This window comes from Saccostrea echinata, unplaced genomic scaffold (genome assembly GCF_033153115.1).
Source record: "Saccostrea echinata isolate AGI-Se365-2 ecotype Australia unplaced genomic scaffold, CSIRO_AGI_Sech_v1 ptg000002l, whole genome shotgun sequence".
Classification (NCBI taxonomy): Eukaryota; Metazoa; Mollusca; class Bivalvia; order Ostreida; family Ostreidae; genus Saccostrea; species Saccostrea echinata.
The window spans coordinates 4,709,428-4,726,593 of record NW_026889751.1 but is presented as its reverse complement, the minus strand read 5'-3'; the positions used below and the strand labels follow the sequence as shown (position 1 = coordinate 4,726,593).

At 31.1% G+C, this 17,166-nt stretch overlaps 2 protein-coding genes across 2 annotated transcripts in view; both read right to left on the bottom strand.

Annotated features, from left to right (window-relative positions):
- The window catches only part of LOC133205673 (actin, cytoplasmic-like), a 222,067-nt gene that overhangs the window by 18,095 nt on the left and 186,806 nt on the right, over nt 1-17,166 (bottom strand). The gene's annotated exons all lie outside the window — the stretch shown is intronic.
- Nucleotides 15,660-16,867, bottom strand: LOC133178371 (dynein light chain Tctex-type protein 2B-like). The gene has a single exon (XM_061313102.1). It carries the CDS (start codon nt 16,658-16,660, stop codon nt 16,013-16,015), a length of 648 nt encoding a protein of 215 aa, XP_061169086.1. The 5' UTR covers nt 16,661-16,867; the 3' UTR covers nt 15,660-16,012.

Genomic DNA, 17,166 nt, shown 5'->3' with positions numbered 1-17,166 from the left:
CATAACGTCATAATAAAACAAAGTAATATATTCAATCATGACGTCAAAATGAAACAAGTAACAGTCATAATGCCAAAATAAATAGAGAATGATACATGGCAAAATCTTTATCACACCCCATATAAACCCGAGACTCCAATATCAGTCCTCGGGCTGATATTGGTCGGGGGTTGATAACTATTAGAAATTGTTCTTACGTAGAGCATGCTCTTGCGTATCGAATCAACTAAGGGACATAAACCCCATATGCAGGTGATTAGGGTATATTGCTACATAAGTGAGGGATGTTGACGATTGAAAGTTTAATAGGTCATGATTTTTAGGTTACAATATGAAACAGATGTATTAGACTCTGTGGTATCTTTTATTTCAAGCTCACTGGGAAATATCGAGTCGATATATGAATGGAAGTAACTATTATTAATTGATAATACGTCGTCGATATATCTAAATATCGAGTTAAAGGTCACAGCAAGTGTTTTCTTCTTCTCATGTATACGCTTTTGAATAAAATCTTCACATGAATACAAAAATAGGTCTGGTAATAACGGGGCGCAATTGGGACCCATGAGAATTCCGACAGATTGTTGGAAGTCCTGGTCTCCAAAAACTACATAGATTTTGTCAATCAGAAACTCAAGCATCTTTTTAATGTCAACTTTAGAGTACCGGGTACTTGTGAGTACAATCAGAATTTTTTTTTTTTTTTTTTTTTTTTTTTTTTTTTTTTTTTTTTTTTTTTTACAAAATAATGTTGTAAATGGCCAGTGACAAAATGAGTAAATTTATGAGTTCCATCTTATTGAAAATGCAGCTGTCAATGATATCAAAAGCCTTTAATTTATCGTGGCTATGGGAATGGTTGTATACAGAGTTGAAAAGTCGTACGTTTTGATGTTAGATTTTGGTAGAAATTTTTATTTCAAATTTTCTAAAAGTTTCTTGGAATTTTTAATTACCCACAGCTGATTTACATCACTTCTTGAATATATCGTTGTTCAATACTCCTTAAGTTTCTCACTGCTGTTAATATTTTAGTGGGTAGTAAAGATAGAGGTTTGGTAGAACATTTACTGGAATCCGCTATGTATCTCTGCTTGTAAGGATTTTTAGGAAGTTTAGGAATCCAGTATAGGTTCGGTAATTCAAATTCATATTTATTGTTGGGAATATTAAAAATATCTAAAACTGATATATGATTTTGAAGAATATCCTCCTTAGAAAGGGAGCTATGGGTAGAAGTTGGATTGCCACTTGCAGAATGAAATCCCAGTTCCTCTAAAATGCAATTAAAATAATGAGCCTTACAAACAAATACAATGTTGTTACCTGCTTTGTTAGATCGTGTACTTGAAAACAGAAGAATAGATGATTTTCATATTGCTCCTCAGTCGCTTAATGCGAGATTTTAACATATATCTGATACACTTAATCCATTCTGACAAAGTGTCAAGGTCTTCTTTTTTATGTTTGATCCATCGCATGGCGTAATCTTCCACAGAATTCAAAATATTTATAAAATTATGACTTCAGTTGAAAGATTGGGGTTCCCTAAATTTTGGCCCTCTTAAAATAAGTGATTTAAGGTCCTCATTATTAACTATATTTACGTCATCAGTAATGACGTTTCCAGCAGGACTATAGTTGTAAGGTGAAGAAGAACATGAACACGTTGGATTATGTTTCAGATGTTCGATTCTAGGCATTGTAGATTTGTTTTGTATTTAATACGTCTGGAAGCAATAGTCGATGTATATCCGTAAGAAATACAAGGTGTTGACTTCAGCTTGAAATATGGTGGAATACAAGACTGGACCCTTTTGTGATTAAGAATATTACTTATATTAACAGCATCAATTCCTTTGTTTAAGGGGAAAAAACTGGTTGTTTAGTAGTATTTTCTTCCGTAAAACATGGCGATTCAAAAAGCCTATGATTTGCAATGTTCATAATCACAGACCCGAGCCTGTATTCTGGTGTCAAAGAATCCAAGTATGGGCTTTCCTCGACTTCTTTCAAATAGACTACTTAAAAGTTTCAAAGGGACGGAGTAAAGTTTGTTGAGAATATGATGAAGACCTAACCGTTTATTTAGATAAGGTAGTAGTGAATCAAAGGAGACATTGTGTATAATAGGTTTATTGTAAGACCTATGTCCATGACTACACTTACGTCTCTGTGTATTGCTAAAAAGTCGCAACACATCACATTCACATTACTACACTGTGGACTGGAAAGGTTCCCAAGGCTATCGACATCGTCATTGAATCCATATGGAAAGATCATGCCTAGTTTTCTAATCCAATATTCTTCTCGTAGTCTACGGAAAGGTGTACTGAATGATGGGCTATAAGTATAATTGCTAATCTTTTCTAGAATTCTAACGTTCATTGATAAAATAGAATGATCAGGTAAATTAAAGTGATTGTAAAGAAGCTGCTGGCTCCCATTGTTAATTTGAAATCTATGCCCGATATTCTTTTATAAAGTGAATCGTTAGTTTCACCAACATATTAAAACAAGTCCACAAAGATTACATTCTATTCCGTAGACAACAATAGAAAATTTGCAATTCAGAATTTCCCAGGCTTTGGTATAGAAGCTCTGTCCAGTAAGGTTACTAGTAAAAGAAGAGTTAGTAATCAAAACATCACAGGATTTACAGTTTTTCACAGAACAAAAGTAAACAAAGTAACAGTCATAATGACAAAATAAAACTAAGTAACAGTGATAACGTCAAAGTAAAACTAACTAAGATTGATAATGTAAAAAGAAAGTAACTGCCATAATGACAAATTAAAACAAAGTAACAGTGATAATGTCAAAGTAAAACTAACTAACATTGATAATGTAAAAATAAAGTAACTGTCATAACGACAAATTGAAACAAAGTAACAGTGATAATGTCAAAGTAAAACTAACTAACATTGATAATGTAAAAATAAAGTAACTGTCATAACGACAAATTAAAACAAAGTAACAGTGATAATGTCAAAGTAAAACTTACTAACATTGATAATGTAAAAATAAAGTAACTGTCATACAGTTATAACAGTTATAATGTCAAAATAAAACAAAGTAACAGTTATAATGTAAAAAAAAAATAAACAATGTAACAGTCATAAACAACCAAAATGAATTTGAATTACCATATTTATATTGGATTCCGAAACTTCATAAAAATCCTTACAAACAAAGATACATAGCGGGTTCCAGTAAATGTTCAACCAAGCCCCTTTCTTTACTCCTCACTAAGATATTAACAGTGGTGAAGGAGAAACTTCAAGAGTACTGTGCAACAATATATTCGAGAAGTGGCGTAAATCAAATGTGGATACTTAAAAATTCCAAGGAACTTTTGGAAAATTTGAAATCACAAGATTTTACCAAAATCAACAGCTTAAAAACTTAAGACTTTTCTACTTTATACACAACCATTCCCCACGATAAATTAAAGTCCAGGCTTTTTGATATAATTGACAGCTGCTTTTTCAATAAAAATGGACTCGTAAATATACTTACCTTGTCATTGGTCATTTGCAAAATTATTTTGTTAAAAAACATTCTGATTGTACACACAAGTACTCTGAAGTTGACATTAAAACATGTTTGAGTTTCTGATTGACAATATCTATGTGGTTTTTGGAGACCAGGTCTCCCAACAATCTATTGGAAATTCCATGGGTACCAATTGCGCCCCGTTATTAGCAGACCTTTTTTGTATTCATATGAAGCAGAATTTGTCCAAAATCTTGTACGTGAAAAGAGAAAACACTTGCTATGGCCTTCAACTCGACATTTAGATATATCAACGATGTATTGTCAATTAACAATGGCTATTTCCACTCTTATGTCGATAGGATATATCCTGGTGAGCTTGAGATAAAAGATACCACAGAGTCTGACATATCTGTTTCATATCTGGATATTTTACTTGAAAAAGACGTTAATGGTAATCTAACAACCAAGCTTTATGATAAACGTGATGACTTTAACTTTTCAATCGTCAACTTCCCTTACTTATGCATGCAGCAATATACCTTCATCACCTGCATACGGGGTATATATCTCTCAGTTGATTCGATACGCAAGAGCATGCTCTACGTATGTACAATTTCTAAAACGAGGTAATTTATTGACAAACAAGTTGATGAAACAAGAATATCAGCTGTCTCGTTTAAAGTCATCATTTCGTAAGTTCTATGGTCGATACAATGACCTTGTCAGCAAATACAATTTATCATTGAGTCAAATGCTGACTGACGTTTTTCATACTAATTGTTAGGCCATTATTTACACACTGAATTGTCGACGGATATTTCCGTTATTTCCCGATCATGACAAGGAGCATACGGCGGGTGTGACCGGTCGGCAGGGGATGCTCACTCCTCCATGGCACTTGATCCCACCTCTGATGTTTAGAGGTCCGTGTTTGCTCTGCTCCTATTTTGTATTGTTTAATGGACTTTTAATCTTGAATAATGTTCGTTATCTCCATATATTTCATCTCAAAATGAAAAAAAAAATAGCATTCACAATGTCACAATCAAAATGAAACAAAGTAACAGTCATGTAGTCAAAAATAAATAAAGTAATAGTCATATAAGACTATTGCAAAGTTGTACACTTAATGTTATAGATACATTTTCCATGACGTTGCAAGTACAATACCGGTCTTACAAAGCTTCTTTCAAAACGCAACATTTAGAACTTAATAGCAACAAGGATGATAATTTTAACAACACACGGTGTTGCTTTTCAATATTAGATAGCTACCTTTAAGTTTATTTAATAACCAATGCACAATTCAAAGTGGAAAAAGAACGATAACTGCAATTATGCTTTGCTAGCCAACAAACTGATAGAATAAAGTACAGTTTGTAATAATAAATTTTAAATAGTACATGTAATTTAAATGTGTCCATAACTTGACAAATAAAAAAAAAATTTTATTTAAAGAGAAAAGGAAATCTTCTTATACTCAATTTCAGAGATGGAATTGATACGAGAAACATTTAAAGCTTGCTTTTATTCACCTATGGGGCTTGGTTGTGTCAACATACTACGCATAGAACCTTTTATCCCAACCTTCTCAATCATATTTATTTTTGGCTACAAAAATTCATCACATATATGTATAAAGTAATCAAGGCTTAACAATGACGAGCTACCGTTTGACTATGAAACTCAGCTATATAAAACTCAGCTTTGCAAATTTCTTTGCTAAACTCTGGACCCTTTTGGATATACTGTAACTGAAGAATTTTGTCCAATCTGCAACCAAACGTTCACAAACGTTTTTGAACATCTGCATGTCTACTTCATGCTCTGGAACAACCACATATAGGGACGCTTGGTGAGAAACTATGATTGAAGATTTTGACATTACTCTTAGTGCAGAACATTCTGGGCTCCCTCAGCGAGACCTGTATATGTTCCTCCTGGGAGCTAGATTTTTCTCTGCAAGATTCTCCACTTTTGATGACCCTAAACAACCCCTTCTAAACTTAATGTTTATCACGGACACAGCAGCTCACTTCTACATACATGTAGCTGTTCATTCTTAGCGAACTTGACTATATTCTATTGCCTGATTTTTCCCTTCTGTGTAACTATTTGTCCAATTCACATTATTTATTTATTTTCATTAATACTTTTTTGTTCTTTTTTAACTTCTTATCTTCTATAATATTGTAGATATGATTTAATTATACGTTGTAATGCTGCATTTAAATCTTGAATGAGAAAACAAAGAATAAATGAGAGTTGAATATTATATCGTCAAAATTAAACAAAGTAGCAGTGATGATGTCAAAATAAAACAAAGTAACAGTGATAATGTCAAAATAAAACAAAGTAACAGTCATAATGTCAAAACAAAGTGATAGTCATAATGTCAAAATAAAACAAAGCAACAGCCATTTTGTCAAAATAAAACAAAGTAACAGTCATAATGTCAAAATAAAACAATGTAACAGTCATAATGTTAAAATAAAGTGACAGTCATAATGTCAAAATAAAACATTGTAACAGTCATAATGTCAAAATAAAATAAAGTATCAGTCATAATGTCAAAATAAAACAAAGTGACAGTCATAATGTCAAAATAAAACAAAGTAACAGTCATAATGTCAAAACAAAGTGACAGTCATAATGTCAAAATAAAACAAAGTAACAGCCATTATGTCAAAATAAAACAAAGTAACAGTCATAATGTCAAAATAAAACAATGTAACAGTCATAATGTCAAAATAAAATAAAGTATCAGTCATAATGTCAAAATAAAACAAAGTGACAGTCATAATGTCAAAATAAAACAATGTAACAGTCATAATGTCAAAGTAAAACAATGTAACAGTCATAAAGTCAAAATAAAACAAAGTAACAGCAATTATGTCAAAATAAAACAAAGTGACAGCCATTATGTCAAAATAAAGTGACAGTCATAATATCAAAATAAAACAATGTAACTGTCATAATGTCAAAATAAAATAAAATATCAGTAATAATGTCAAAATAAAATAAAGTATCAGTCAATATCGCATTCAAATTGAAACAAAGTAACAGTCATAACCACAAAATATATCAAAGAAACAGTCATAATGTCACATTAGAAATAAAATAAAGTAACATTCATAATGTCATATTCAAAATAAAAGAAAAAAATCATAATGTCACAATCAGAACATTGCAAAGTTGTACTTATTTACTTAAATATGTACTTAAATTTAGAAATTTATTTCAAAATTAAGGATTATCTTCCTCGTGCATAACTCTGAACCTTCGACGTATTTGGCTTTAGTCTTTGGCACCTTTTTTCAGCTCTTCAAAGTCTTTTTTTATTTAAATATATGTCGAAATGCGCATCTGGTGCATCAAAATTGGTACCGTATATGATTTACATTACTCATTATGTTACAAGTAAAATACTAGTATTACAAAGATTTTTTTGCATGTTGTCAAAATAAAACAAAGTATCAGTGATATTGTCAAATTAAAACAAAGTAACAGTCATAATGTCCACATAATAAACAAAGTTACAGTTTTGCCCTCAAAATAAAGCAATGTGACAGTTATAATGCCATATCAAATGAAACAAAGAAACAGTGTCGAACTAAAACAAAGTAACAGTCATAATATCACTTTTAAAATGGAACAAAGTAACATTCATAATGTCACATTCAAAATGAAACAAAGTAACATTCATAAAGTCACATTCAAAATGAAACAAAGTAACATTCATAATGTCACATTCAAAATGAAACAAAGTAACATTCATAATGTCACATTCAAAATAAAACAAAGTAACATTCATAATGTCACATTCAAAATAAAACAAAGTAACATTCATAATGTCACATTCAAAATGAAACAAAGTAACAGTCATATTGTCACAGTCAGAATATTTCAAGGTTGTACTCATTATGTTACCGATAAAAATACTAGTATTACAAAGATCATGTTGTTGCAAGTGCAGTATTTCAAAGCTAATTTTATAACGTAATATTCAGAACTTAAAAGCAACAGGGATGATAACTTTAAAACTTTTGCTGCTGCATTTCAATATATTAGAAAGCTACCTTTCAATTTATTTAATAGCCAATTCACATTGGCTCGAATTTCCTTTGGGAAAAAGAACGATAACTTTATTTATGCTTTGCTAGCCAACAAAATGATAAATATAGTAATTTCAATGTGTCCATACCTTGGCAAATAAAAAAAAAACCGCAACCACATATAAAACTTTTAATTAAAAGGAAAAAAGGGAATCTTCTTTTACTCAATTTCAGAAGTAGATTTGATACGAAAAACATTCGAAGCATGCTTTTATTCACCCACGGCGCTTGGTTGTGTCAACTTAATACGTAGAGAACCTTTATCCCAGTATTCTCAATCATATCTATTATACCCCCCGCTTGAAAAGCCATCCGTCCCTTTCTGCACGCTCTCCTCCATTACGCTTTGTGATACACATCTCTTATCATTTTGTGAGCTCAATGCTCAAAGTACTTATAGTTTTTGACTACAAAAAATTATCACATATGTGTATAAAGTAATATCAAGGCTTAACAATGGCGAGCTATTGTTTGACTATATTATCAACATGAATCACAGCATTTGATCTTTTACCTACTATAATATATAACTCTTATATTAGAAATAGAAAATACTGATTAAAATTGGCAAATTTTTGTAAATTGATGACTCTTTCATTTCTATGATTCAGGTTTAACATGCGTATTTCTACAAACTTATGTTAAAAACAAATTAAATTGAAACTTTAAAAAAATCTTAAAATAAATGTTAACAGATGGTTTTGAAACCTGTATTCATTAACGAGAATTCAGATCTACTCAGACTTAAAGACCAAAACTTAATGAATTATCACAGAATGAGTGGCGGTTCCTAGCTTCTGAGTCAGCATACATATATAAGAAAGCGTCCATTCCCCCCCCCCCCCCCCAACATCAAAAATCTTTGGATATGTCTCATGATACCGAAAATATCGGGCACTTGTTTTACTGCTTATGACGTACACATGTACAGGGTGTGTTGTAAACATTTATACATGTACAGGGTGTGTTGTAAACATTTACACATGTACAGGGTGTTTTGTAAACATTTACACATGTACAGGGTGCGTTGTAAACATTTACACATGTACAGGGTGTGTTGTAAACATTTACACATGTACAGGGTGTGTTGTAAACATTGGCAGCTTTATGTTAAAGTGAAAAAAAGATCATCTCAAAGGGTTCAGTACCAACCAATGTATTCACATACAAAGGAGATATTATAGAAACTTTAGAGGAATTTAATTACTTGGGGATTATTTTTTCACGATCAAGGTATTTATATAAAGCAAAGAAACATTTGTGTGAATAAGCTCAAAAACGATATTTGGTATTAAAAGACGTTTAAGAAGAATTAGACTAGTGGACCTATCATTAAAATGTCACTTAAATTAGATTGACACGATAAAATTGTAGTAATGTTTGTGAATATATGAAATTGAAATTTGGAAAGTTTTGAAATTGTTGAGTGTGTACACATGAGAATGCGTTCTTTCATGTGCATTTACACATGAATCAATCAAAAGCTCATGAGTAATGATTTTCATTTCATTTGGAAATTTAATTTTCAACATGTGTACAAAATTGATCTAGAACAGAGAAAGCGAGAATAGGCAAAGATTAAGTAATTCGGTATACGTGCATTTATTTAACACTTTGAATACATGCATATTTCAAAATAATCTGTAATCTGATATCAATGTTTGAAATCAATATTCAAGGATAAATATCGCTTATAATAGTTTCTTCCCCGTTGGGTTTGATTGTAAAAATTGTAAAGTGAAATAATAGTAAATTCATACAAGTAATATATATAAAGAGTATTTAGACTAAGGCAAGAATTAAAGCTACTAAACTACGCGTGCAAAACATATATATGTTGGTTATCCCTAGAACCATATTAATATAAATCGTTATCTTATAGTTACATTGCTATCATTGAAGAAGAAAGAGCAAAAAGGCCCTAGAAAAAGGTTTATACCGAATTGTTCTTTTTTTCCATTTGGCCGTTTGATTAAGCAATCAATTCTATAAAAACTTCAGTCCAATATTGATTGTTTGTGTGATGTTTGATGCAAGGTTCTCTACTTATATATATTCCAAGACACTGAATGCTATGGCATGTCAAACGTTGCAATATTCGATCTTTTCCATTTGTATTGTATAATTTTCCATCTGTATTGTAAAATTTTCCATTTGTATTCTACAATTTTTCATTTGCATTGTAAAATTTTTATTTGTTTTATATATATATATATATATATATATATATATATATATATATATATATATATATATATATATATATATATATATATATATATATATATATATATATATATATATATATATATATATATATATATATTTCATATGCATTGTTAATTTTTTATTTGTATTCAATAATTCTCCATTTGTTTTGTAATTTTTTATATGTATTGTATTCTGTTGTAGCATGACTTACATGTACTTTTCTCCGAGTTTAAAGCAAAGGAATTCGATTTCCCCTGGTGTTAAAACCGACTCTCCTGTATGGCGTGTAAAACGTTGCATTATTATACTTTTTTGTTATTCCTATTCAAAAATTTTGTTATTCTTATTCTAAAACATATCATTCCTATGTTTTTGAATAAGAATAATAAATTCTTTGAATCAGTATATAACAAAAAGTATAATAATGCAACGTTTTACACGCTATACTACTTTTTTTTGCGACTCCCCCAAAGTAACACTGTGAATTTGGATACAAGAGCAAATATAATATGCTTATTCCAGGAGAAACATTTTCTAAAACGAGATCTTTTTGGCACGACTGTACATCAATCCTATTAATATTTGGAATGATACATGGTAATCGTCAACTCTAAATCTATCTCAGTGACCAACATTTAGGTTAAAACATACTTTATTTGAGCTTCTTGTATAGTCTTTGTAAAAGTGATTTGCTAATGGCAATATACGTACATGACGAAAAGCCAAAACTTGATAACTTGTTAAGGGCGTGCATTCAATATGACTATATGTATTTAAATTAAAACAACAATTTCAATACTTTTTGTATAAAGTTATAGTTATTGTTTCTTGATTGCTGCAAATTTTGGTTCTGACTTATTTTCATCTGATTCTTTCCTCTGAAAATTACTTGTACGAGGTTTCTTTACTATGGAGCGCCAAATAAACATATATTCAAATATAAATACCTATCTTCAAATATTTGTACCTATCTTCAAATAATTAACCTATCTTCAAATAAATTGAAGATAGGTACAACTGAATTGAAGATAAGTCTAAATGAATTAAAGATAGGAATAAATAATTAGACCTATCTTTAAAAAATTGGCCCTAGGTTCAAATGAACTACATCTATCTTACAGATAGGTTCAATTGAATTATACCTATATTCAATGCATTTGAAGATATGTACAATTGATTTAAAGATAGGTACAATTAATACATCTTCACAAAGAATTTAAAGATAGGTATATTACATTTATAACTAGGTTCACTTCAAAATTATACCCATCTTTAATCTATGGTATTTGTACCTATCTTCAATTATACCTTTCTTCAAATCAATTGTACCTATCTCCAAATGAATTAAAGATAGGTATAATTAAATTAAAACTATCTTCAATTAATTTAAAGATAAGAACAATTGATTTGAAGACAGGTAAAATTATTTGAAGATAGGTATAAATACTTGAATGCAATTATGTTAATTTGGCGTTCCATACTTTACTTCTTTCTAATTGAAAAATTCAGAGCTAACAAATCTCTGCTTATACTCCTTTGGGTTTAGGGTATACTGACAGAATACTGATAACTATATAATAAAAGGACCTAAAATTTAGTTCTTTGCTTGATTGCATCAACCACAGGGACTAAACTGTCAACATTTGTAAAATAGCAGAAATTGATTCCATCTGTATATCATCATTAGATATTATGCTTCAGGAAACAATACTCTACGCTATGTTTTTTGTAGATTTGATCCTAATAATATTATGGTTTTAAAATTCCCCCCTGTGAAAGTGATTTTGTATTGGTGCTGTCTGAATCAGTAAACCTGTATTGAGAGTTGCCATATACATCCACCTCTATTCGTTTTCTTTCAGCCCTTTCGCAGAGACATTGGCCATTATTGACCAGATCTCCATTCATCACATAGTTATCTACAAAATGCTCAACAACAGAGTCTACTGCCCCGCCCTAGTCGCAGTGTGTGCATGTCCTCATTTTCCGTAGCAAAAAGAATCTGATATTCAAGAAAATGAACTCAATATACTGAAAGTACCCTTGCTCGGTAGTCAACTGCATTAAATCGAGCACTGCCAGTGCTTTACTGTGAACAACCTTTTCAAAGATCCTGCATATTAGGGTTTATGTCTTCCATTTGATTCGATATGCAAGAGCATGCTCTACGTACGAAAAATTTCTGAAACGAGGCAAGCTATTGACAAACAAGTTGATGAAACAAGAACAACTGTTTCGTTTAAAGTAATCATTTCGCAAGTTCTATGGTCGATACAACGACCTTGTCAGCAAATACAATCTATTATTAAATCGAATACGGCGGGTGAGACCGGTCGGCAGGAGATGCCTACTCCTCCATGGACCTGATCCCATCTCTGATGTTTTAGAGGTCTGTGTTTGCTCTGCTCCTGGTTTGTATTTTCTATGGTCTTTAGAGCTTGATTAGTGTTCTTTAGCTCCATATTGATTTAATATAATTCAACATATAATTATATCAAACATGTTTTAGTTGAATTCTTGCCACTAAAATTAGATTTTTAAATAAGAAATACTATAACTAACGATTGGTAAGATATCTTAATGTTTTACAACTTCTAACACTTTTAATGAGTACAGTAGCATAAAATACTAAGTGGTCAGTCTATAATTTTTAACATAAGTCATCTTCATGCCTAAAATATTGACTTCTTCTAGCGTTTTTATAGTAATCACGGACAACTACGGACGAACTACATGTATTATTATATTATGAGACATAAATATTTGTAAGTACCTGTCAAGGTACGCTACGCTTTTATTGGTATAAAGCTTCCCTGGTTTCATAACAAATATTTTTCAAAACAAGCTTTTGTTATTAATTTTTTCCTTAATAAACCTGTTTTAAGCATTTTGATATACTTATCTGTCTATGATAGATCCGAGTATGTGTAGGAATCCATCAATAATTAATTTCATTCTAATACTAGTATTTACGATAATGTATATTTACACCTTCCAAAATATTTGATACTCAAGAGCATGCTCCGAGTACGATAAATTTCGAGGTAGGCTACAGACAGATAAGTTGATGTTACAGGGATTTCAACAACCTTGTTTAAAGTCAGCATTTCGTCAATTCTATGGAAATTATAATGCCCTTGTTAGCAAACATAATCTATTACTGGATCGTATTTTGGCTGACGTGTTTTATACCAATTGTTAGGCCTTTGTTTTGTTGGAATGTTGCGTCTACCTGATCAATGCATAGGGTTCACGTGCAAAACAAAATTAGAAAAGAAAAATAGAATTAACATAAATTTTGATGTTTGCATTCAATTTCTATTAACCGTGAAAATAAAGAAACACTTTTAAATAATAGTAGTTGCTTTAAAAAATAAAGTGGTAGTTTCATTTACTGAAATTTTCTTTTGTTCTTTTTGTCGATTTTTTAAAAAGAAAACGTGCTAAGTCGTACGAAAATTAGAACACCAGAAAATTATCTCTCTTGTATTGAACAGCATTGTAACCAATATTTTCACTCCATTTTCTATCAATCACAAAAGAGAGGAAGTGCATAGTCCGAAGAATTTAAAATTTTCAATTCTGTATACCGTCTTCCAAGGAAGATGGTTATCTTAAACAATAAAATGCTTCCTTTCGTTATTGGTACAGGAATTAATGTTGCAGCTTTTGCAGAAAAAAATGCATAATCCGCCTAAGTGGGTTATGTAATTTTTCTGCAATATCTGAAATGTTAATTTCCGTACTAACAACCAAAGAAAGACATTTTATTGTTTACATTTATATCTGTGCAAATAATCGATTAAGTAGGTTAAATATTGTATTATTGATATGTACATCATTGTACATTTCATTGACGGAAAAGCCACTGCTCAAGGATATGCTTAGCACTGGTTACTGACTGATAAACGACAATGGTTTTCTTAAGAAATAAAGGAGATACTATTCAGTGGATGTAAATATATTCCCATAAAAGAAGATGGATCAATAGTCAGATTGTCTGAACTACTTTTGATATTTAGAGGTTTATAACTTGGCTAATGAGACATAAAGGATGTCAGCTTGGCAACATGTGATGTCCACTTTCGAAGCGAGAAAAACTCGCAATAATAAGATCAGTGCAATTCGGAGAATAAAACGCAAATAGCTGATGCATTTTTTACATGTATACCCACCTGGTGTTATTTCATATTGCACTGTTTATCGAAAAATATTTACATCCTCTGAACATTATTTCCTTTATTTCTTATACAAACCATTGCCGTTAATTAGTCAGTAAACAACACTAAGCAAGCCGCCTGCATAGATTTCTTAAGCAACGGCTGTTCCATCAATTATGCATACAATGACATAAACATCTATAATACAATACTTAACATAATTATTTAATTAACTTTGAATATTTTATTTTATAAATATAAATATAAACAATAAAATGTCTTTCTTTGTTTGTTAGTATGGGAATTAACGTCGGAGCTATTGCAGAAAAAAATTCACATAACCCGCTTACGCGGGTTATGTATTTTTTCTGCAACATTCCGTAATATTATACTTTCATGTAAATTAGTTGAATCTGATTCGTCGAGAAACATTTGTTAAAAAACACTATTACCCGCTGAATGATGAAGCCACGCCCTCCAGCGTAGCAACAGTCAACATTGCTTGCCGACGGGTGATATTCCAAAAATTAGTGACTGCGCAGAATTTATGCGCGCAAGGTTCACTGATATATGTATTTGTATAAAACATTCAGTATAATATAATAAATATTACATGTAGTTGAGTGTAACATTGAAAATTTTCACCCCTCGAAAACCATTGTCAACACTGCGCCTTGGTTGACAATGGTTTTCTTGGGGTGAAAATTTTCAATGTTACACTCAACTACATACATGCAATATTCATGTACTAACAACCAAAGAAAGCATTTTATTGTTTACCTAAATTTTCGTTGATATACTTATCTATATATACATGTGCATGCGTAGGCCTGTGGCCTTTTTTGTGCCTCACTTAGATTTTTTTCCGGGCAGTGCATTTAAATTGCATATTCTTGTATTCAAGAAATTTGCATTTCCATAAGAAAAAAAAATTATCTGCAATACATGCAGATAGACAAGAAGTAATGGTAAAACTCATGAAATATGGGAATTAAAAGAATATATGTAAATTTGTCAAATCAACAAATAAACCAATTTTTCAGTGATCTCAGTACTTTGTTTCCTCCTTGATAATTATGCAGTTATTTCTTGCAGTAAGCTGTATTTCCTAAAAGCTTTTATTCGTTCAAGAAACTACGCCGATCTACATTTTATTTTATATGAATGCCATAGCGAGGAAAAGAGCTAAGATTTTTTTTTTTCAAAGTTACATTCAAATCATACCCAGTTACCTTTAATTTTTTCGACAATGCCTCGGAATTGATTTTCTGCTACCCAGAAGTTGCTTTATGTTTACATATTCGATCTTGCTTTGTTTTTACCAACCAAAGAAAACAATTCAACTGAAACACCTATAGAAGGAAAAAAGTATCCATGTCACTTTCAAATATACATCATTGATTTTTATATTTTCTCAGAAGAAATCGTTGAAAAAATTCTCAACATGTTGTCTTAATTTCGAAATTTATTCATTGCTTTCAGAAGTAGGAAATGAAAAATCAATTTCAAATGCATTTTCGATAGTATTAAATGTATTGATCCTAGATTAGAATAGGTTTTGTTTAGCTAGTATCAGAAGAATATATCAAAATATTTTAAAACAGACAGATACAAATGCGTTGTCAAGATAAAATTTACTTGTATAATTCCAAGAGAAGCAAGGATAGACAGCTTAATTTCATTCAAAGTTTAAATGCAATGACACTATCTCCACAATTTGAAACTATAAGAAAAAGATAATCTCATTGAAAAGAAAATCTGCAATATAAATATTGCATTTAGAGCATTCTTTTCATTTTCGCACGCACGTCTGTAGACCTAACACTTAAGCACAACTCTGTTATGTACATGTACTGTCAATCTTTTATTTTTCCAGTAAGTCTTTCTTTGCACCAAAAATAATAGTATTCAATAATAAAAGGCTTGCACACTATCACATTCAAAAAAGATCATCATAATCACAGTTATGTCATCCTCACCAATATCAGAATTATAATGTAGTACATTACTATTACAGAATTGGCATTATTCCTTGTAAACACCGAAAACTGTTACTGTGCAGTATAAATGTTTGCTCTGAAAGGAATAAGTAGCAAAATCGTCCGTTTTCGGATCCCACGAGCATCGACTGGTTGCCATGATACCGGGTCCTTTATTTTCTCCAAGTGTTACGTTGCAAATCAGTTTGTACCTTTCATAATTCAATGTCTTTATCTTCTCTTTAATTTGGTTACACATAATTTTTGTTAGATTGGGTGACCATTTTTTGCTGTAAATCATTTTATCCAGCTTTTCGTCCACAAGTTTTTTGACAACATCATGCACGTGCTGTTGATTAAACTTCCGTTTTGGAACCATTCGGTAAGTCGGTTCATATTCCTTGGGTGGAACAGTAACTGTCGATAGTGTTCTTTCTCTTTTGGAAAACCGCTTAAAGAACTTTTTGGTGGCCAACATTCCGGTCAGGGAATGACCCATCTGCTGGGCGGCTTTGCCACCCGTTATCGGTTTTTTAGGCATTGGTGCAACGCTGTTTCTTCTTTTTTCACTAACACTCCCCTTCCGTTCTACGTAACTCTGTTTGCGGTCTCCAGAAGGGGCGGGTTTTCTCTCGAAATCCGCTGTCTTCTTTTCGAGCTCTTGCTCAGTACTAGCTTTCATTTTTGCCAACATGTTTACTTAGTGAATTTGTGGGTCGGACCTTCGGGCAGTCACTAAGGATTATATATTGATTCTAGAGAAAAAATTCAAATCGCATTATGAACAACTAAAAAACAATACAATTTCTATATGTTCAATTTGCCAATGTGACGAATTTGTTATGATTTGAAGATCAATTCAAAATAAATAGTGTTCAATGAATACTCCACACACTAATCTTGCAAAGCAAATATTTGGTTTAGAAGCGGAAAAAAGTACAGTGAATCGATGATAAGATTTTAATAACGAATTTGTATCTGTTAAATGGCCAGGAAAGCTTTATAGCATGGTTTACTTGTGAATCTGATGATCAATAGGTTCTCTAATACATAAACTAAATTTTTTAAAAGGACATGTAAAGAGATTTTGGTACAATTATGTAATACTCTCTAAGGAAAAAATGTTATCAACCAAATTTCATCTTTTTAAAAATAGGAAAACACACACACATGCACAAAGACGAAAGACATGTAATAGTA

Bases quoted from the DNA above. Each gene is read 5' to 3' on its own strand.
- LOC133178371 (XM_061313102.1), bottom strand. From the start codon at position 16,660: ATGTTGGCAAAAATGAAAGCTAGTACTGAGCAAGAGCTCGAAAAGAAG.